A 20,816-nucleotide genomic window follows, 5' to 3' on the forward strand; every position below is an offset into this window, starting at 1 on the left:
TGGCTCCGCACCTGGGCGCTCATGTGCCCGCAAGCTGCCAAAATCCTTGTTTAAGGTCGGGGTGTTTCTCTTTCTTTAAATTGCCTTTGTTCATCTGAGATAAAGGGAGATGGCGGTTAATGGTTTATTTCTGCTAAATGTTCCCTTGGCTTTGAAATGGGGAAGACTTCGTCAGGTTTCTTTTCTCACCTGCGTTTTCCTCCTGCCCGCGCGCTGCTGTAAACCTTCCAGACCCTGGCGCGTGGTGCGTGGCCTGAAAGGTCCTCAGCGCAGCCTGGAGGGTTTAACTTCACCCTCTTGGTTTCTATGGGCCCTGGGCAGGCGGCTGTGGGATTAAACCACCCCGACTCCTCAGCTCTGCAAAACCTCCCGTTGGAGACGTTCCGCGGCTCTTTGGTTTGGCAGCGATCGCTGGTAACCGGCTGATGAAACCTGATTGTGCCGTAAATCAAACCTCCTTTGCATTCAAATACAACAATTAATCCTGGGTGTGCTGCCGCAATTAGATGACAAATTACGCCTGGGGATTCACTTGCTTGTTTATATAGAGAAGGGCTGTTTGCTCAGCCGCGATGTTTGGCGATGGTTTTCCGTCCACCCCAGGGGATGGCGAATGGGAACGCGGGTGCTGCCCCGGCCGCGCTGCACGGCTCGGCTCCTCCACCCCGAGCGGGGTTCGTCTGCCCCGCTGTTTCCTGCCGAATTTGAATTGGCTGAGCCTTCTCCTTCCCGGGGGTTAGCGCAGAATTTGTTCTTGCAGCGCTCGGACCTGGGGCTGGGGGTTCGAGCCCCCCCAGCGCGGGGCTGCGCTCGGACCTGGGGCTGGGGGTTCGAGCCCCCCCAGCGCGGGGCTGCGCTCGGACCTGGGGCTGGGGGTTCGAGCCCCCCCAGCGCGGGGCTGCGCTCGGACCTGGGGCTGGGGGTTCGAGCCCCCCCAGCGCGGGGCTGCGCTCGGACCTGGGGCTGGGGGTTCGAGCCCCCCCAGCACGGGGCTGCGCTTGGACCTGGGGCTGGGGGTTTGAACCCCACTGGGGCAGGTTTGAGCCCCCCCAGCATGGGGCTGTATTTGGGCCTGGGGCTGGGGGTTTGAGCCCCACTGGGGCAGGTTTGAGCCCCCCCAGCATGGGGCTGTATTTGGGCCTGGGGCTGGGGGTTTGAGCCCCACTGGGGCAGGTTTGAGCCCCCCCAGCATGGGGCTGTATTTGGGCCTGGGGCTGGGGGTTTGAGCCCCACTGGGGCAGGTTTGAGCCCCCCCAGCATGGGGCTGCGCTTGGATCTGGGGCTGGGGGTTCGAGCCCCACCAGTGCAGGGCTGCGCTCAGACCTGGGGCTGGGGGTTTGAGCCGCACTGGGGCAGGTTTGAGCCCCCCTAGCACAAGGCTGCGCTCGGGCCTGGGGCTGGGGGTTTGAGCCGCACTGGGGCAGGTTTGAGCCCCCCTAGCACAAGGCTGCGCTCGGGCCTGGGGCTGGGGATTTGAGCCCCACTGGGGCGGGTTTGAGCCCCCCTAGCACGAGGCTGCGCTCGGATCTTGGGCTGGGGGTTCGAGCCCCACTGGGGCAGCTTCAAGCCCCCCCAGCGCAGGGTTGCGCTCGGACCTGGGGCTGGAGGTTCGAGCCCCACCAGCACGGGGCTGCACTCGGACCTGGGAAAGCTCCTTTTGCAGCCGTGCGTGCCTGATTTAACCCTTTTGGCCTCATTTTGAGGCTGTGGGGCTGGCGCTGAGCAGCGCGATCAGCAGCCGTGGCACAGCAGCCGTGGCACAGCAGCGGGACGTTTGCCCCCGGTGGTCCCAGTGCCGCGGGGCATCTCGGGGCGGTGGGAAAAGCCGTATTGGTGCACCAAGGCGCTGTGGTGCTGCAAGCTTGGGGGGCTGCTGGAGCAAAGGGCGTTCTTGGGGTGCGTTGCTGTTTCCATGAAGCAGCAGAGTATTTGGGGGTGGAATGGTGCAGTGAACCCGGGCCCTGGCCCCTGCAGCGCAGCCGAGCTCTGCACCTCACGGTGTTCAGCTGCTGGTTTTTTGCTCGAAACACAAAGCAAAATCCGAACACAGCGTGGCAGAAATCCAGGCAAGAGCCGCACAGGCGGGGAGCCGACTGATGTCGCGGGTGCTCGCAGGTGTGTGTTTACACACTTGGCTTAAATGAAGGTTTTATCCACCGATTTACTGTTCCTATGGGATTTCTTTGTGAAACACCCATAGGTGTTTCCTTATCTACTTGGAACAAAATCAGCCGGTTGTGTTTTATATCCCTTTTCCTTATGGTGCTGATAACCCTATCATGATTCCTGTGGACTCTGACCCCTGAGTGGCTCTTTGGATAAATAGCTTAAAAACAGGAGGTTTTTCAAAGAGTGGAGAGAAGGGCTCGTTCTGTGGAGCTGGTGCTGCTTTGGTGGGGAGGCAGCTGCTCCGTGCCCAGCCGAACGCGCTCCGGGAATGAGGGGAAAATCCCCGGTGCTGAAGCCCAAAGAGTTGTTGGGAAGGGGAATTGAACATCCTTGGTGCTGCTGTTAAAAAGGCAAATTGTGTAGGGTATTTTACGTTTGTTTCCATCCTTTTTCTTTCTTTGGGGGGCTCCATGTCGACCTGCGGCTGCCGATGGGCGATGGGCGCGCTCGCTGTCTCACCAGCGGGACTGACGCGGGCTGCAGAGAAGGGTCCGTGCCCCACAGGGTTTGGTTTGTTCTGTTGCCCGGTGGCTGTTGTTGGGTTGGTTTGGGGCTGAGCGCCGGCCCAGCTCCGCACTTCTGCTGCACGGAGGGACCTCGAGGACCCGGCTCTCGCGCATCCCGTTCCCGAGCTTGGGAACCTCTTGTCTTGAGTGAGCCGCCCCAAGTCCTGAGCGTGCGTTCCCGGGGGGAGCCGGGCAGCTCAGAGGCCTGCGCTGGGCTGCGGTTTAACAAAGCTGCGCCTAATCCCCTTCTCGCTCGCTAAATCCTCACATCCTCCTCGCGCTTGGCGGCTGCGCCCGGGAAGCCTCCCGGCCGTTCCCAACCAAGCACCTTCACAAAGCGCCTTTGTCGGGCAGACCCGACTGCACGTTTGCCTTTGCTTTTTTATTTTCCCTTCTTATTAATCTTTATTGATGGCGCCGCCCCGCAGCACAAGGCCCCATTGTACCCGAACCGCTGCCGGACTTTGCTTGTTTGCGGGAGGGTTTTGCAGAGCAAACGGGCCGGGTCCCGCAGAGCGGGGCCAAGCGCTTGAGCCAGAGGGAACTTGGCAGCGGAGCCGGGGGGCGCGGAGCCCGCGGCCCCGTGTGCCGGGGAGGAACCGCCGGTCGTGGGGCTGTGGTTGGAGGGAATGGCGGTGGGGGCAGGAATCGGTTTGGTTTTCCCGACCCGTTCTGGTGCGGGTTGCCCCGTCCCCGTGTCCGTTCTCCAGGGAGCGCCCCAGCAGAGGGCAGCAGGAGATGCTGGGGCGCCCATCGCCCTCCCACGGGTGCTGGTCCGGGGCAGGTTGACCCATCCCCTCCTTGTCCCCACCTTGGGCCACCTGCTCATGAGCTCCGGCTCTGCCGGGCTTGATGGAGCGTTTCTGGGGCTGTAGGAGGGTGCTGAGGTGGGAACAGACACCATGGGGATGTCCTCTTGCCCTCCGTGGTGCGCGGCGCCTCGCGCCCTCCTGCTCTGGACGTGTGGGGTTATTTGGGGCAGTACCCCCCTTATTCGCTGTTTCCCTGTGTCGCAGGGCTGTGTTTGCCCACGTCCGCCCAAGCACACGCTCGCCCCATGGGTGCCCAATCCTGACCCAACGTGCTGCTGCATCCGACGCCGGATCCGCACCGTCCGAGCCTGCGAGCAAAACTCCGGCTGTGTGTATTTTATAATGCGAAATGATTATTTCTGCTGACAGAGTGGTGCTGAGCAGCAGCAGCCCCATTAGAATGGGGCTGAAGAAGCTTCAATGTTTAAAAACAATTGTCTGTCTGTTTTCCGAGCGCTGTTTTTCCCATTTCTGGGCAGGCTGGAACAGGCAGGAGGAACCCGGGGTTTCCCAGCCGCGACCTGGGCTCGGTCCCAGCAAAGCCAAGGTCACGGCGCTCGCTGGGGGCCAGGGTTTGGTCCGGATTAGATGCAGCCTCCCGGTCCGGATTAGATGCAGCAATAGGGACCAGGGAGGGCGTGGAGCTCCGCAGCGCGCGGGATGCTGCCGGGCTCGCTGCTGCGCCCGCCGGGCTCCAGCGGCGCTTACCGCGGGGTTTAGGTTCTGCCTGCACCTGTGCGTTGGGGAGGGGGTTAAATGCTGTCCCCCCCTTCCCAGGGACCCCAGCCCTCCCCGGGCCATCCCGCCCGTGTTTTCCAGCCAGGACCTGGATGCTTTGGGCGCTGACGCAGAGCTGGTGCCGCAGGATGCTCTGATTCATCTCCGGGGAGGACTCACACCCAGCCGGGGCTCCTTCCCCTGCTTGTTGACTGTGCGGGTGGTGCTGGGGTGAGCTGGGGCCCCCCATGGGGTGATGGGGTGGCCCCCAATTCTGCTGTGGGGTGCTGGGCCCAGCGGGAGGGTGGATGCGCTTTGGAGCAGCAAAGTCGGGGGATGCTCAGGGTTCCTGCTCGGGGGGGTGGGATCTGGACGCAGCCTTTGGGTGCAACTCCAGGTGTGGGGTGCAGCTTTGGGGGTCCCGAGCTGCCCCGGCCCCGTGCTTTGCTCTGGGGTCTGCGGGGGCTTTAGTGTGTGTGGGGGGGCATTTCCAGGCCATCCTGCTCCTTCCCAAAGAGAAAGGGGCTGAATATCCCTGCACCTAATGCAAGGGGAAACTGAGGCACAGAAGGGCTGAGGATCTCAGCCCATCCCTGAGGAGGGGTGAGGTAGGAGGGTTAGAATGGGGTGCAGAATTACTCTAATTACCGTACTGTGTGACCCAAACCAAGGGCTTTTCCGCCTCCTTGCCAAGGTCACATCGCCCTCCGACGGGGGTTGGGGGGATCCCGGGCGCGTTTCTCCCGCCCCCTTGGCAGAGAACTCGTATTTGCAGCCGCAAGAGGGCTGTGGGGGGGGAGCTTGGCCCGTTTAGGGGCCGGAGGGAGGGCGGCCGGGCCGGTGCTGTCGCTGCGTCCCCGTGCCCAGGTGGGGAGCGCGGAGCTTTGGCAGCGGTGCTGGCAGAACTGGAAGAGCAGGGCTGCGGCAGGAGGTCACGGCCAAGGTGTGGGGCCGGGGCCGGGCCGTGGCGCTGGGTCGGTTTTCGAGGGCGCCCGCGGAGCCGGGCGGGAGAACTGGAAGGGCAGAGAGCCCTGAGTCAAACGGGGAAAATGCGTGAAGGAGGATCCGGGCTCCTCCCGCCGCGGAGACGGCTCCAGCTCCCGGGCTCCAGCGCTGCTGCCTCCTCGTGCTCCCCAGGATGAGCGGCCGTCACCTCCCAAACCACCTGCTCGTGGCACCACCTGCCACAGGGTCTGGGGTGCAAACGCTTCGAACGCTGCTCCTGCCCTGGCCCTTTGGGGGTGGCTTTGCATCCAGCTTAACCCATTTTCTGCATCCAGCTTAACCCACTTCTGCACCGGGCTTAACCTATTTTTGCACCTAAAATCTGGCACCCGAGCAGGATCGTGCCCGTGACTGTTTGAAAATTTCCTTTATTCACAATAAATAACGCGCTATATTACAAAGAGCTCAACACAAAATGAAAAAATCACGTTCTTTCTGCAGCCGCGAATAAATAGGGCTCCCCAGCACCAGCTACCGCGTGAAAGAGCATCTACGAGCAGCACGGGCCCCGTGGCGGGGAGAAAGCGGGGGGTTTTCGCCCAAAAGCAGCCGGTTCTTCTGTGCTGGTACCTGCAGGCCGTTTCCGTCCCCGGCCATCGGGGCTGGGGGTGAAATCCTGCGTGCAGCACAAAACTCACACCTAGGAGGGCAGGGGTGCAACCAAGGGGCTGCAAAACCAGCGCTGAGGGGCTGCCCTGGGCTGAGCCTCCGTCGCTGGGCTTAGCTGGCTGCGGTTTAGCTGGGAGAGGTTCTAGCGCTCGCGCTCAGAGAGGGATTAGAGACACAGATGCTGCGATACACCTTTCTTTCTTAGTCACAGGTGGTCTTTGGGTTAAAGACTTTTGCTTAAGAGTCTACAGTGGCTGGATGCGGCCGTTCGGCGCTGGCGCACACATGAGCCCATGTGTGGGGCGTCCTCCCCGCCCTCTGCTCGGGGTTCTGCAGCCGCTCCTACGGCGCGGTCAGCTCCATGGACTTCTTGCGCTGCTCTTCCCACTCCTCCTCCGACTCGTAGGTGCCCTTGACGATGGCGATCCTGTCCGAGGAGTTCATGCAGTAGGGCACCAGGATGTAGAAGTAGAGGATGGAGGCCAAGCAAGCCCCGAGGATGGGTCCGACCCAGAACACCTGGGAAGTACCAAGGGGAGGCTCAGAGCAGCTCTCGGAGGCGCCAGCTCCATCCGTCCCTCCAGCATCCCTCCCGCTCCACTTCTAGAGACGCAAAGACCCATTCTGGGAGACTTTTTGGGCTGAAATCCCCCTAGCTGTTGCTTGCTGAAGACATCAAGCTCTTTATGTGTGTAGAGAGGGAAAGGAGGGACCAACCCCGCTCTGCAAGGCTGGGCAAGTGGAAAACCTAAGCTGGGCTTTGTCAGCCTTAGATGGTGCCCTAGCTCAGCAGGTACCATGGCAGGGGGTTTTATGCTTGTCCCCTTGCCACCTCTGCACCATGGGGACAACCTGTAGCCCAAGGGGACAAGGTCCCTTGTACCGCAGCCTCTGTGCCCTGCCAGGCCTGGGACGGGCTCTGGACCCCGTGGCCGTTGCCGCCCTCCCCTCGCCGCCCGCACCTCAGCCGGCCCCGCTCACCCAGTGCGCTGAGCTGAACTTGCCCACCACCACCGCGGGCCCGAAGGACCGGGCTGGGTTCATGGAGCAACCGGTGAAGTAGATCTGTCAAGTGTGGAAAGGACACCAGGTCAAGACGCGTCACATTGCCGAGCGGTACAAGCAGGGACCGCAGGGGCCCCCGATGCTGTTTCTCTTGCGGAAAGTTGGAAACTCCCCCCGTTGTCACGAAGAAGGAGCCCCGACGTGTCCCATTTTGCCTCTCCTAACGCAGCTCCCTCTGGTCCCAACCGCACGGGAGTATCTTGGGGAGCCCTGTCCTACCAGGACCCTCCTGCCCAGACACTCACCCCCACCAGGTGGCCCACGGCAACGGAGAGGCCGATGGACAGCGAGGGGGAGCCCACGCCGGTCCTGCGGTTGTCGGTGGACGCGAAGATGCACATGGCCAGCTGGAAGGTGAGGATGATCTCCACCACCAGGGCCTGGCCCGCGGTCGTGTTGTTGTTGAGCTGTGAACCGTTGAGAATGACAATAATTAACCATCCCGGGGGCTCTGGGGGGCTCTGGGGTGCTTTGCTGGTGGATTTGGGTTGGCAAAGTCATGAACAAGAACCCCCCAGGTTCCCTGCCCAGACGCTGCTTGGGCTCCCTGCTCCTTTCCCCGAAAGGTAAGAAATCACATGTATGTTTGGTTCTCCAAGCTGCACCCTCTCCGGCAGCCCTCCGTCCCCGCTGCTCTCCACGTCTCCGTGTTTTCTTGGGTCTGCAACACTTGGTGCTTTCCCATAAATCCAACACTGATTTGCCCCATTTTCCTGCTCTCCTTTCCCCCTTTCTTATCATAAGCCGTCAGATCCTGGTTCTTTTCCCGCTACTTTGTGGAGCTCGTTCCCAAGAGGCTGCGGAGCAGCCGGGATGGGATGGAGGGTGAGGGCTGGGATGGAGGTTGGGGCGCAGCCATGGGGGGAAGATGGGCGGTCGCTGTCCCAGTGCCTCTGCGCTAGCTGGGGACCATCAGATGAACCTCATCCTGGTGCTTGAACCCTCCGCAATGCGTCTGCTGCTTGGGGGAGTCCAGACCGGGGCTGGAGCGGTGGCTCCGTGGCCCCAGTTCAGGTGGTGGTTTCCCAGCACCACCCCAAGAGTTTGAGACGCGTTCCTCATCCCCACTTATCTCCGAGGGTCCCACCGTGTCCCCTCGTGCTCCAGGAGCAGCCCCTGCCCCTCGCAGTCTGTCCGCTTGTTCTCCAGCTCTTCTCCACCACCTCTCTCCATCCACCTCCTTTCCCAATTCACCCAGCGCACTGGTTCCAGTGGGCTTCTGCTCCCCGTGCCCATACTGGTTTGACTGGGCTCTGCTCCCTGCCCTCCCTGCTCCGTCCTGGCGCAGCTCCTATCCCGGCGCTAATCTCCAGTGCAGAGGCTGCAGTCAGGAGCATTTCAATGGTGCGAGTGACTCACTCGGGACCTTGGGATAAAGGAAGCGCTTACTAAAGAAGGGAAGAAAACATGCCATGCGTTACCCCGCACAATAAAGCTGTCCTGTCAACACTCGGGCTATGCCAGCGTTTGCTCCTACCCCGTTCCCATCCCTCCGTGCGTGTGGGACGACGTGCGAGATCAACCGTCCTTAGGTGTTTGGCTCTCCGGGTTGGCGCCGGCGCCAGGGAGAAGCAACCCCAGGCAAGGTGAACCGACTCCAGGCAGGGACACTTACCGCGTTGATGGCCAGGTTGCCACGGGTGTTGACCGGCGTCACGCCGTAGAGGATGCCGGCCCCGGCGATGGCCCCGACCAGCTGAGCGATCACGTAGAAGACGGTGCGGAGGATGGAGATCTGGTTGCCCACGAAGAAGGCGATGGTCACCGCGGGGTTGATGTGGGCGCCGCTGATGTGGCCGAACGCCTGGACCATGGTGGCGATGGCCAAGCCGAAGGCCAGCGCGATCTGGAGGATGCTGGGCAGGGCGGACGGCCACTTCAGCGCTGAGCCCAGGCCGATGAAGACGAAGATGAGCGTGGAAAGGAACTCGACAAAGATGGCTCGAGCGAAGCCCAGGGTCAATATTTCCTGCTTCATGGTGGGAGCAGGTGCAGGGCGGCTGGGGAGGGAGGAGGTTTAGGTCTCCTCTGTCTCCAGGCTCTGCTGACTGCAGCCAGCGGTGGGGCCATACCTATCTATATATGCAAGAGCAGCAGGGAGCTGTCTTACAGGGTGGGGGTGGAGCCAGGGCATTAGCCAGTCCTCCCAAATTATCATGTGAAACTGGAAAAGTTTCCATTTGAAAATAACTTTGGAGCCTCTTGGTGAACCAGTGACTCAGATATTGGTGGCATTTCTCTCTCCTTCCCTCTGCAAACAAAGAGCCCCTATAGGGTGTCTCTGTGGTCGTTAGATAACGCGGTTGCATAATGATGCTGTGATCCCTCCTCCGCTTTTCCCTTTTACTACCTCTTGCCAGGTGCTGGGTGTTTCGTTAGCAGAGGTGTAGTTCATATCGCCTTGCTCCGCGTGCTCGCGGGCTGGAGAGGGCTCTGGTTTGCTCTGGAGAGCTGGGTTCCCGTTGCTGGGCTGGGGGAGCTCTCCGGTGCGGGGTCCCGGGGCGCTCGCTGTACGTGGGCTGTTGGGAGGTAAAAGCAAAGCGAAGCACCTGGAGCTGCTCCCAGGCTGTCAAACCAGCTCAGCCCCAGGAAACGAGCGGATTGCGATGGTCCCGGGAGCAGGACGGGGTCTGGGGGATGCTTTGCCCAGCCAGGGAGCTGTAGGCGGGTCGGGGGCTCCTCAAGGTGCGCGGATGGGACGGCGCAGCTCAGGGCGCTGCCTCTGCCTCCGTTCTGCTCCGCTGCTCCTGAAGAGCAGCAGGTGTGGGTTTCGCTGGCGCTGGGGCTGCGGGTTGGGGAGTGCTCGCTGCCCATGGCCAGGGCGGGCGTTTCCCACCCCGGGCACCCCGGGCCTGTTTCTTTTCTTTCTGCTTTTCAAGCTGTTGCTCAATGAGGTCAGTGATTTTGCTCCGGGGAACGCCAGCACAAAGCCCACAGGCCGTGTTTGCAGGCGTCCTTTGGCGTACCCATCCGAAACCCGTGCGGCTGCAAACCCCGGCTGGCGGGGACAGAGAGGGAGCTCTCGGGGCTGCGCAACAGGAGCTGCTGGGGTTTGAGGTTTTGGGGTGGAGGAAGGCACTTAACAATGAATTCTCCATTTCCTTGTTGTCCTTGCAACCTTGTGCCAGGGTTAGTTTGGTTTTATAAGTGGCTTTGGGTTCCCGGTCTGCTCTGCTTTCAGGGCTGGACGCATCTCACCTACCCCGAGCAACCCCGTCTCTCCATGCCCAGCACAGCAAATCCGGGCTGGGGTCACCCAGCAAAACCTCTGCATGCCAGAGATGGGTACAAATAGTTCACATCCCTCTTTACATTTAGAAAGCACTAAAACCCTGGCATCGCTGCTGCCTTCTGCTGGGTGCGGGCAGGACCTGCACCGGTGCTGCGGGGTCAGGAGCGAGCGGGGTTCTCTTCGGAGCAAGAGGAGGGGAATTCTTCCTCCAGAGTGGCAAATAAATGCGCTTTTCTCCTCCAGCTGTGCCCAAACAGCCCCAGAGAGTCTGGGGGGACTGAGGATCTATTACAGCATTAATTCCCAATAATGGTGTTCACCTGGTCCTGCCGATCCCCGGGGACGATTGCAGAGTTAAAGCCCAGATCTGTTATCCTAGAAACACCTATTCCGCTGGCGTGTTTTGGTGAAAGTTTTGCAAGCTGGTATTTCAAGACACCCTGGCCGGGCTCCAGCTGGAGTAATTGCTCTGCCACTTCCCTTCAGCCGGTGGCTCCGGCGGGATCGGCCGCGCCGCGTTCCCGGCCTCCCGCGCCTTTCGCAACGCGCAGCTCCCTCCCGCGCGGCCGCGCTGCCGGCGGCTCCTGCGCCGCGCAGCCTTGAGCCCGGAACGGCGCTGTCCCGGCTCCCAGCCACGCGGATAGCGACCTCCGAGCAAAACCCTCTGCCCGACAGAACCAAATAAGGCTGCAAATGATCGGGAAAACTTCTGGAGTGAAGCAACGTGCCGCGCAAAACCTATTGTTCTTGAGGCTTTTTGCTCGGCTTTCCCCTCGGGCCGTTCCTGCTCGGCCGCCTGACCGCGGGCATTTCCCTCCCCCCGCTCCGTGGCTCCCGAGGAGCTGTGTGAGCCGAAAGCGCCTTTGATGTGTCAGATTTTAATTGAATTGGGCAAGATGTTCAAAAGGCTCTTTAGGCGGGTCCCTGCTGACGGACGGACGGACGGACACCTACGTGGTGGGGTCACGCACGCCTCGCTTCGCCCCCGGGGTTTGCAGGACCAGGAGGTTTATTGCAAGGAGGATGGGGGGGCGTCTCCCTCCTCTTCCTCGCCGCTGTTGGCGAGCACCACAACCAAAAATCACCCAGATTTACCGCGCGGCTGGGGAGCCGGGGTGCCCGCTGGGGTCCGGGGTGCCCGCTGGGGGCCGGGGTGCCCGCTGGGGGGGCCGGGGTGCCCGCTGGGGGGGCCGGGGTGCCCGCTGGGGGCCGGGGTGCCCGCTGGGAGGAAGGCAGCCGTGCCTCATCCTCGCCCGGGGCCGCCCGCAGAGCCGCGTGTGCGCAGCCGGGTGCGTGTGCCCGTCCCTGTTGTCCCCGGTTTGCTGGTTTAGTTTCTCGGGGCTGCTGCTCATTTGGGGTTCCCGTGGCTCCCGGTGAGTTCGGCTCCGCGGGGAGCTCAGAGCCCGGCTGGTGTGGTGGAGTTCAGACCATAAACGCTGCTGGGAGCCGGACCAGCCTGGGTTTGCTGCTTTGTTTTGGTTTTTTCCCCACTGTTCCCCTGGCTCTGGTTCTGGACCTTAAAACCAGACCGGTAACAGAAGCAGGAATGATTGAGAGGAGACAACTCCTTCCGCAGGAATCTGTGATAGCTGGGATTAGGTGGCCGGAGGAGAATGTTTGGATCAGTGTTTTCTCAAGAAAAAGGGCATTTCTTGCTGGCTCAGCTCTGGGGATCGCAGAGGTGTTTGAGATGGGGCTTTCAAGGATGTCTCTAATCTGACCCCCGATCTGCCCGCGCCTTTGAAGGCAAAGGGTTCAGCCCTGGCCCCGGGCTGCGGGTGTTTGTGCCTCCTCCTGCCCGCAGCGGTGAGGTCGGTGCTGTATGGGGTTTAATGTCCTACCCACAGCAGTGAGGTCGGTGCTGTATGGGGTTTAATGTCCTACCCCACAGCAGTGAGGTCGGTGCTGTATGGGGTTTAATGTCCTACCCCGCAGCAGTGAGGTCGGTGCTGTATGGGGTTTAATGTCCTACCCCACAGCAGTGAGGTCGGTGCTGTATGGGGTTTAATGTCCTACCCACAGCAGTGAGGTCGGTGCTGTATGGGGTTTAATGTCCTACCCCACAGCAGTGAGGTCGGTGCTGTATGGGGTTTAATGTCCTACCCACAGCAGTGAGGTCGGTGCTGTATGGGGTTTAATGTCCTACCCACAGCAGTGAGGTCGGTGCTGTATGGGGTTTAATGTCCTACCCACAGCAGTGAGGTCGGTGCTGTATGGGGTTTAATGTCCTACCCCGCAGCAGTGAGGTTGGGGCTGTATGGGGTTTAATGTCCTACCCACAGCAGTGAGGTCGGTGCTGTATGGGGTTTAATGTCCTACCCCGCAGCAGTGAGGTCGGTGCTGTATGGGGTTTAATGTCCTACCCACAGCAGTGAGGTCGGTGCTGTATGGGGTTTAATGTCCTACCCACAGCAGTGAGGTCGGTGCTGTATGGGGTTTAATGTCCTACCCCACAGCAGTGAGGTCGGTGCTGTATGGGGTTTAATGTCCTACCCACAGCAGTGAGGTCGGTGCTGTATGGGGTTTAATGTCCTACCCACAGCAGTGAGGTCGGTGCTGTATGGGGTTTAATGTCCTACCCACAGCAGTGAGGTCGGTGCTGTATGGGGTTTAATGTCCTACCCACAGCAGTGAGGTCGGTGCTGTATGGGGTTTAATGTCCTACCCCGCAGCAGTGAGGTTGGGGCTGTATGGGGTTTAATGTCCTACCCGCAGCAGTGAGGTCGGTGCTGTATGGGGTTTAATGTCCTACCCCGCAGCAGTGAGGTCGGTGCTGTATGGGGTTTAATGTCCTACCCACAGCAGTGAGGTCGGTGCTGTATGGGGTTTAATGTCCTACCCCACAGCAGTGAGGTCGGTGCTGTATGGGGTTTAATGTCCTACCCACAGCAGTGAGGTCGGTGCTGTATGGGGTTTAATGTCCTACCCACAGCAGTGAGGTCGGTGCTGTATGGGGTTTAATGTCCTACCCGCAGCAGTGAGGTCGGTGCTGTATGGGGTTTAATGTCCTACCCACAGCAGTGAGGTTGGTGCTGTATGGGGTTTAATGTCCTACCCCACAGCAGTGAGGTCGGTGCTGTATGGGGTTTAATGTCCTACCCACAGCAGTGAGGTCGGTGCTGTATGGGGTTTAATGTCCTACCCACAGCAGTGAGGTCGGTGCTGTATGGGGTTTAATGTCCTACCCACAGCAGTGAGGTTGGTGCTGTATGGGGTTTAATGTCCTACCCCACAGCAGTGAGGTCGGTGCTGTATGGGGTTTAATGTCCTACCCACAGCAGTGAGGTCGGTGCTGTATGGGGTTTAATGTCCTACCCACAGCAGTGAGGTCGGTGCTGTATGGGGTTTAATGTCCTACCCACAGCAGTGAGGTCGGTGCTGTGTGGGGTTTAATGTCCTACCCACAGCAGTGAGGTCGGTGCTGTGTGGGGTTTAATGTCCTACCCACAGCAGTGAGGTCGGTGCTGTATGGGGTTTAATGTCCTACCCACAGCAGTGAGGTCGGTGCTGTATGGGGTTTAATGTCCTACCCACAGCAGTGAGGTCGGTGCTGTATGGGGTTTAATGTCCTACCCACAGCAGTGAGGTCGGTGCTGTATGGGGTTTAATGTCCTACCCACAGCAGTGAGGTCGGTGCTGTATGGGGTTTAATGTCCTACCCACAGCAGTGAGGTCGGTGCTGTATGGGGTTTAATGTCCTACCCCACAGCGGTGAGGTCGGTGCTGTATGGGGTTTAATGTCCTACCCACAGCAGTGAGGTCGGTGCTGTATGGGGTTTAATGTCCTACCCACAGCAGTGAGGTCGGTGCTGTATGGGGTTTAATGTCCTACCCACAGCAGTGAGGTCGGTGCTGTATGGGGTTTAATGTCCTACCCCGCAGCAGTGAGGTCGGTGCTGTATGGGGTTTAATGTCCTACCCACAGCAGTGAGGTCGGTGCTGTATGGGGTTTAATGTCCTACCCACAGCAGTGAGGTCGGTGCTGTATGGGGTTTAATGCAGCCGATCGCGTTTATTCAGCCGATCACCGACAGGGAACTTCTGGGCAAGGTTCTGTGGGTCCTCCCAACACCACTGAAATTTGTTTTCCTTTCAAAAGTAACAAAAGTACAAACTACCTTTAAAACTGAGTTACTTGGTGCTTTGAATACCACTTTACACTCTGATTGAAACGCGATTTGACGCGCACAGCGAGGAACAGAGGAAACGACGAGGTCAGGAGAGGGAGGAGGCTGGGACAGGTAGAGCACCGTGCACAGGGAGCAAGAGCAGAGCATCGTTTGCTGCGGTCCGTGTCCGGAGGGAGGAAAAGGTCACTGATGTCCCTTAGGACTTGGCATCGGGTCTGACTCATGGAACATTTCCATTAATGGCCTTAGCAGAAACCGCCCGAATGCGGCGGTGGCCTCCTGTGATGGCGCAGTGCTGGGGAGACGCCGGGACGTCACGCCGGGAATGTGTGGCTTTTTGGCGAAGTCATGGAAACGGGATTAAAGTAATGGTTGAAAGAGCAAAGTTACATCCCGAAGACCGAGCCGAACGCTTTGGCTGTGCTGGGGACCATGAGCAGGTCCTGGCTCGGCAGGAGAAAGGGCTGGGATGGCTCTGCGGGCTGGGGTGCAGCCAGGAGCAGCTCTGGGCTGGAGGAAGCCAGGGAAACCCTGTGCTTCTCACCCGAAAACCAGAGCGGACAGGAGCGGAGGAGAGAAAGCAAAGAAGTAATGGAGAGGGATGAAGCATCAAAGCCAAAGAGCGACGCTGGCCCGAAACAGACGAGCTGTGGATGAACTCGAGCTGAGAATCGGGTTTCTCATTGTCACAGGAGAAAGCGGTTGCAAGAGGTCCCCGGGCGGTCAGCAGGGGCTCAAGGAGCTGCCTCCAGTCCATTTTGTAGGGAAAGGGCGATGTGGGTCCTGGCAGCCGCAGAACTCGCGATCCTGCGCAAACGGGCGAGCGAGCGGAGCAGCCGTGAGCCATCGGGTGGCAACCTCCACGCCCCGCAAATGGCCGTAGCGAGAGCTCTGCCGCACCGCCGAGCGGCTGGCGAAGGGCGGCGAGCGCCGCCGAGCGCTGCGTCCCGCGGGGGCTGTGGAAGGAGCCGCTGCGATCCTGGTGTCTCCGTTCCTGTTGCTGCACCGGTGGTTTTGGTTTAATGGCGTTTTCCCCCCAGCATCACAAAGTCGTCAGCTGCGGGGAGAGCTGGGTGACAGCAGCCGGCTGGGGCCAGCGCGGCGCATCTCCCCGGGAGGCGAGTCAACCCGCGCCCCCTGCGGAACCGGAGGGAGAGAGGGGAGAGGCGAGACGCTCGTCCGGACAAGCGCTGTCTCCAGAACCAGAGCTTCCCCAGCCCCGCTCCCAGCCCCGGGCAGGTCTGGCTACACCTTCTCGGCCATGCCCCTCGGCAGGGCCTGCGGGGAGTGCAGCTCCACCGACTGCCGCCGCCGCGCCTCGCGCTCGGCCCAGTCCTCCTCCGGCTCCAGGCCCTTGAAGACGGCGAGTCTCTCCGAGAAGCTTTTGGCTTGCGGGAAGAGGATGTAGTTGTAGATGATGGAGGCGGCTGCCGCCCCGACCAGGGGGCCCACCCAGAAGACCTGGGGAAAAGCGAAAAGGGAACTGGGTGAGCAAAGGCCAGCGTGAGTTTGGAGGATGGAGAGGAACCGGGGCCTCCGAGCAGCGTGGCGAGGAGTTTATTGTGTGTGCGCTGGGAGCAAGATGCAGCAGCCCTGCTCCGGCCATCGCTGCTGAGCTGAACTCCCATCTGAACACACAGAACCTTCCTCCTCTGAGAGCTGCGTCACCTTCGTTAATGACGGGCCCATCGTGAGCACGCTTAATGATTTGGGTGCCCCTGAAGAAGCATCTTCCAACCCATTTACACGTTGCTAAGGACACGAGGAGGGTACCAGCTCGGGCTGGGTTCCTCTGAGCCCCACAGCTCCAGCTCCCAACGTGCTCTTTGGAGATGGAAATGCCCGGGAGGGTGTCCTGGTTGGAAGACGTGTACCCAGGTCCAGCTGGAGCCAGGAAAGGTCCCCGGACCGGAACAAAGAGCTCCACGCGCCATCGCTTTTGCTTCTTTTGCTAAGTCATGAGCGACAACCCACGCGCCCTTCTCGTGTTGCAACGCGGCCCGCTCAGATAATCCATCCCAGCACCCCGCCTGGCCCTGCGCATCCCACACCGCTCCTCCAGCTGGAGCTGCTGCGGAAATGCCAGGAGCCTGGGTGGCTCTGTGGATTTCTAGGAATTCCGGTGATCGAGGGGGTTCGTCCCACCAAAACCAACGCATAGACCTATGTCTTACCCAGTGGTCGCTGAAGTCTCCGACTATCACAGCGGGGGCGAAAGACCTGGCCGGATTCATGGAGCAGCCGGTGTAACGGATCTGCCGAGAAACACCACCTCACTGTTAGCATTAAGCCCTTTCAGCACGTTTTAAGGAATCCCGCTGTGTTATGAGCACGATTCATGCACCCAGCCGGTGTTTCGCCCTCCAGCGTTGCCCATTCCAGGCAAATGGGTGCCGGCAGCTTCCAGCACCCGAGTCGATGCGGTTGAGTTGGCTCTTTGTGCATCTTCGTGTGAGCCCAGCGCGGAGTGGGCGGCTGGGGGCCGGGGGGCTGTCCGCAGCTGACGAGGACGGCGGGGACAAAGCCCTGCAGCGACCGCTGCCCCTTGCCGCGGGGGACAGGAGGACGTTCCCGCAGACGGGATCGTTGGGGATGGAGGATGTGGTGTAAGTGTGGCTGCTTTAACGAGACACTGGGGGCTGTCTGTCACCCAGGGGGGATTTCCTGGGTGTTCATCCCAAATACTTCCCAGGTTTATCACCATGGGCTTGGGCGCCTCAGTCCCGGACACGGTCACCCCGGGACCGGAGATCCCGCTGATCCCTGGGAGCGCCCCGCGGGACTCGAGGAGCAGCAGAGCCCAGCCAGGCGCACTCCTTTTCATGCCCAATAAAAGCCGAGCTCAGGCTGCGGTTCTGTGCTGGATTTGGTGCGATTTTTCCCTTTTACCCACAGGAAAGCCATAGGCGCCCCGAGTTACACCCCCTGTCCACCCCGAAGCAGCCAGCCAAGCAAACTTCGGGCACAAAGGCAAAAAAGCCCTCAAAATGCACTGTTTTAGCCCATTCTACCCACCCCAAGGAGGTGCCCCACGGCAACAGAAAGGCCGATGGAGAGGGCAGGGGAGCCCAGGTTGTCCTCCCGGCGCTCGTCGGTGGAAGCGAAGATGCACAGCACCAGCTGGAAGGTGAGGAAGAGCTCGACCGTCACCGCCTGCCCCGTCGTCGTCTCGTTGTGCAGCTGGAACGGGAGGAAAATTGTGTCTTGGGGATGGAGAGGGTTGGGGACGGGCTTGGAAATGCGGAGGGGACGCCCGGGGAGCTGGGTCTTGCTGATGTTCCCCTATTTCTTTTAATTATTGTAAGGGTAACTTGTGCAGGCAGCAACAAGATGAACAGCCCATAGGGGAAAAAATATCAAAATCCCTATTCCCTCTTCTAAGTGGTTTAAGCTGTAGAACAACAGAGCTGGGTGTTTTGAAAGTCTCTCTTAAAACTCCTACTTGCTTTGTTGGGTTTATTAAACCCCAGCTATTATCGGTCTAAATAGCCTTGTTCAGATTAATCCGCAATCCCTTCTTCAACCCTCTTAATCTCCTTGGCAGCGTCGCGGGCCCGGCGGTGCCTCCCTGCTGCGGGAAGGGGCCTCCTGCGCCGCCTCCCTCGCCGCTCGGCCGCCTTTGGGCGACGCTGCTCCCGGCGTGGGCGCCTCCGTGGCTGCCTGTGGCCACCTGGGGGTGGGCACAGAGGAAACAGAGGGGATAGCGGACCTGGCGACTTTTTAGTCCCCCCCCTTTTTATTGCACACGTGGGTGTCAGAGGTTGGGGGGCCACTGGGGACGCCCCTCGTGGCTTCCTAAGGTTCCCTTCACAACGGGGAGCAACTCGAGCAGTGCTGCCTGATGAAAAGCTGGGATTCAGACCCAACCCCCCTCCGAAGGCTGCTCGTTCCCACACCGGGGCTGGGAGGGGGACAAGAGGAACGGGCACTTTTGGTTGTGTCCTTCCCTGAACAGCCCGATCCCCTCTGAATTCAGCTCCTCCACATACAGCTCCGGATTAAACTGAGATGGTGGTGGCTTTGCCTTCTGAGGGTGTTGTCTATGTGGCCAACTGAATCATATCTCTGGTTTTAGCCCTAGAAAGAGGACTCCTGCCTCCCTCACTGCTCCTGGATGGACCCTTGCAGCTGCTCATGGTGCTGGGCTGCAGCTGACAGCAATTTCCCACTCAACACCGAATAAAGCGGGGTCCCTGCTGGCTGCAAACCCCTTCCTCACCTCCCCAGCCTTCCCCGAGCCCCGTGCCATCTCTCCTGCTGCCTCCCGAGCCCACCCGTGGGCCCAGGGCTCACCTTGTTGATGGCCAAGCCCTCCCGCGCGGCCGCGGGGGTGACCTGGTGCAGGATGGCGGCCCCGGCCACGGCGCCCAGGAGCTGCGCGGCCACGTAGAACACGGCGCGGAGGAAGGAGACCTGGGAGCCGATGAGACACGCCACGGTCACCGCCGGGTTGATGTGGGCGCCGCTGACGTGCCCCAGGGCTTGGACCAGCGTGCCGATGGCCAAGCCGAACGCCAGCGCGATCTGCAGGATGCTCGGGGAGGAGGCCGAGGGCCAGTTGAGCGCAGAGCCCAGGCCCAAGAGGATGAAGACCAACGTGGCCAGAAACTCGGCCAAGACAGCGCGGGTGAAGGCCACGGATCGCAGTTCCCACATCATGGAGGCTGCAAGGACTGAGCTGCCCGGGGCGCCTTGGGGCGGTTGCTGCACGGCCGCCGTGTCCGCGCAGGTGACGGGGACAGCGGGTATATATGCGGACGCGGGATGCCCAAGTGCCACGCGCTGGAGGAGGTGGGATTGTGGTCCCACGAAACCTGATGCTTTTCTTTTCCTTTCCCCACTGTGTTCCAGCCGAGGGAACATCAGACCCAGCCCCCTCTCTCTATTAACGCTGGGGAACGCAGCGTTCGCCACCCTTGGGAGGCCGTAAATCAGCCTCAGGCAATGCCATGAAATCAAGAAATCGCGTTCCTGTTCTCCCGGGCGTTCCTACTGGGGGCTGCGGGCCCGGAGCTGCCCGTTGCTCCCCTTCTCCGAGCTTCACGACCCGCAGCACGGGGGGAGGAAGCAAAGGGGCTCTGCGGAGCTGGGGACGGAGCTGAGGTTGGGTTGGGTTGAAGAGCGGGATGTGGGCTGGGATGAAACAACCAAAACTGGGTCCAGAAGGCACAAAACTCCGGGTGACTGTAACACAGCTCAGAGCACCAGAGTTTTAGAGCCTGGGCACCGTTTTCCTGCCCGGAAAAATGGGAACCAGGCCCAAGAAATGTCTGTCGGGGAAGAAATTCTCGTGGGAAAACGTGACCCGCGCAGCTGCGGCGCCGGCCGTCCCCCAGTCACGGGGACTTTGGCCAACTCGGCTCTTCTGAAGTGTCTTTTTACTTCTTGGTGTTAATGCCCAAAAGAGGACGGTATTTTCTCCTCTGGAGCGTCGTTCTTCACATCAAACCACCCACTCACCACCCAGCAGGCCCCTTTTCCCTTTTCTTCCGCGGTTCAGTGCCCATTTGCCCGTTGCTGGGTGGTGGCCGCGAGCCTTCTGCTCCCCGCGTCGCTGGGTGGGTGGGTTTGCTGCACAAACGTCACTCGTGTGTTTTCCCCCTCGTTAGCGACTCCGCAGCTGCTGTGGAGCAATGGAGCCGATCTCGCGGGACAAGCCGCGAGGTTCAGTGTGCTCAGGGTGCTGATGAGCCACGGAAGCGCGGTCACATCCAGTCCGTAGGCTCCAGTCTGCGGACCGGGGAGCTCAGCGTCCAGAGCTCGTTATGCCAGGGGCTGATTGCGAACACAGGCTGTCATTAGTGCGGGGAATGACAGAGAACTAACACGGGCAATTAACCGGAGCTGATACCCTGTTTGATTATTAGTTATTCGCGGCAAGCGAGCTGTGATGGATCAGTGCTTAACGAGGACTAATTAAACAGGAAAGAGAAGCAGGCAGGATTAGCTCTGAGCAAATGAAAAATGGAACAGGTGCAGCGCTGCCCAAGTTCACTGCAGCTCTCGGTGGCGCCGCGTTCCGCGATGTGTGTGCTCGGTTCCTGCCGCGTACCGCGGTGGAAGGCTCCGTGTCGATGGCGATGTGGTTTTACCCCACACCACGAGTGCCGCGGCTCCGGGAGCAGCGAAGAGCATCGCCAAGCCGACCGAGCCGGCAACCTGCAGCGTTTCGCCTTCTAATCGCAGCCCCTGGAGCGTGACGGCGTTATCAGCCCCTTTCACCTTCCAGTCGCAGCCCCTGGGGCGCGACGGCGTTATCAGCGCCCCCGGGATCGAGGGCAGACGCTGGTTGAGTGTTGGCAGCTGCAGAGGTCGATGCCCCGCGTCTCCTCCCGATGGCAGAAAACGGCCTGGCAGCGCGGTTTTGGAGAAGGTTTTGCGAGCGAGGGGGCCTGTGCTTGCACAACTCGCTTCTCGAGTGGCTTAGATGGCTCAGATATCTCTGCTTCTCTGGCTTTCAGGAAGGTGTGAGCGTAGGGGAGGTATCTCCATTCCATCTGAAATACCTGCGAGCCGCAGAGAAGAAAAGCTGTGCTGCATAAACCACACGCGGTTTCCTGCTGGGCCGCGC

At 60.4% G+C, this 20,816-nt stretch overlaps 2 protein-coding genes across 2 annotated transcripts; both read right to left on the reverse strand.

The window, feature by feature from the left end:
* Nucleotides 1–5,559: 5,559 nt before the first annotated feature.
* AQP5 (aquaporin 5) lies at nucleotides 5,560–8,946 on the reverse strand. Its single transcript, XM_065859006.2, has 4 exons — nucleotides 8,499–8,946; nucleotides 7,129–7,290; nucleotides 6,800–6,883; nucleotides 5,560–6,337 (listed from the first exon to the last, which is right to left on the reverse strand). The coding sequence occupies exons 1-4, from the start codon at nucleotides 8,859–8,861 to the stop codon at nucleotides 6,161–6,163; spliced, it is 786 nt and encodes a 261-aa protein (XP_065715078.1). The 5' UTR covers nucleotides 8,862–8,946; the 3' UTR covers nucleotides 5,560–6,160.
* Nucleotides 8,947–14,095: 5,149 nt separating this feature from the next.
* AQP2 (aquaporin 2) lies at nucleotides 14,096–19,089 on the reverse strand. The gene is made up of 4 exons (XM_065859003.2): nucleotides 18,539–19,089; nucleotides 17,261–17,425; nucleotides 16,420–16,500; nucleotides 14,096–15,706 (listed from the first exon to the last, which is right to left on the reverse strand). Exons 1-4 carry the CDS (start codon nucleotides 18,902–18,904, stop codon nucleotides 15,491–15,493), a joined length of 828 nt encoding a protein of 275 aa, XP_065715075.1. The 5' UTR covers nucleotides 18,905–19,089; the 3' UTR covers nucleotides 14,096–15,490.
* Between the last annotated feature and the right edge of the window lie 1,727 nt (nucleotides 19,090–20,816).

The sequence above is a fragment of the Patagioenas fasciata genome, chromosome 28, assembly GCF_037038585.1.
Source record: "Patagioenas fasciata isolate bPatFas1 chromosome 28, bPatFas1.hap1, whole genome shotgun sequence".
Taxonomy (NCBI): Eukaryota; Metazoa; Chordata; class Aves; order Columbiformes; family Columbidae; genus Patagioenas; species Patagioenas fasciata.

Bases quoted from the DNA above. Each gene is read 5' to 3' on its own strand.
- AQP5 (XM_065859006.2), bottom strand. From the start codon at position 8,861: ATGAAGCAGGAAATATTGACCCTGGGCTTCGCTCGAGCCATCTTTGTC. The intron at 6,884-7,128 runs GTGAGTGTCTGG...CACACTTGACAG, and splicing joins CCGTGGGCCACCTGGTGGGG to ATCTACTTCACCGGTTGCTC. The intron at 6,338-6,799 runs GTGAGCGGGGCC...GGTACTTCCCAG, and splicing joins AGTTCAGCTCAGCGCACTGG to GTGTTCTGGGTCGGACCCAT.
- AQP2 (XM_065859003.2), bottom strand. From the start codon at position 18,904: ATGATGTGGGAACTGCGATCCGTGGCCTTCACCCGCGCTGTCTTGGCC. The intron at 17,426-18,538 runs GTGAGCCCTGGG...CTCCCGTTCCAG, and splicing joins AGGGCTTGGCCATCAACAAG to CTGCACAACGAGACGACGAC. The intron at 16,501-17,260 runs GTGGGTAGAATG...GTTTCTCGGCAG, and splicing joins CCGTGGGGCACCTCCTTGGG to ATCCGTTACACCGGCTGCTC.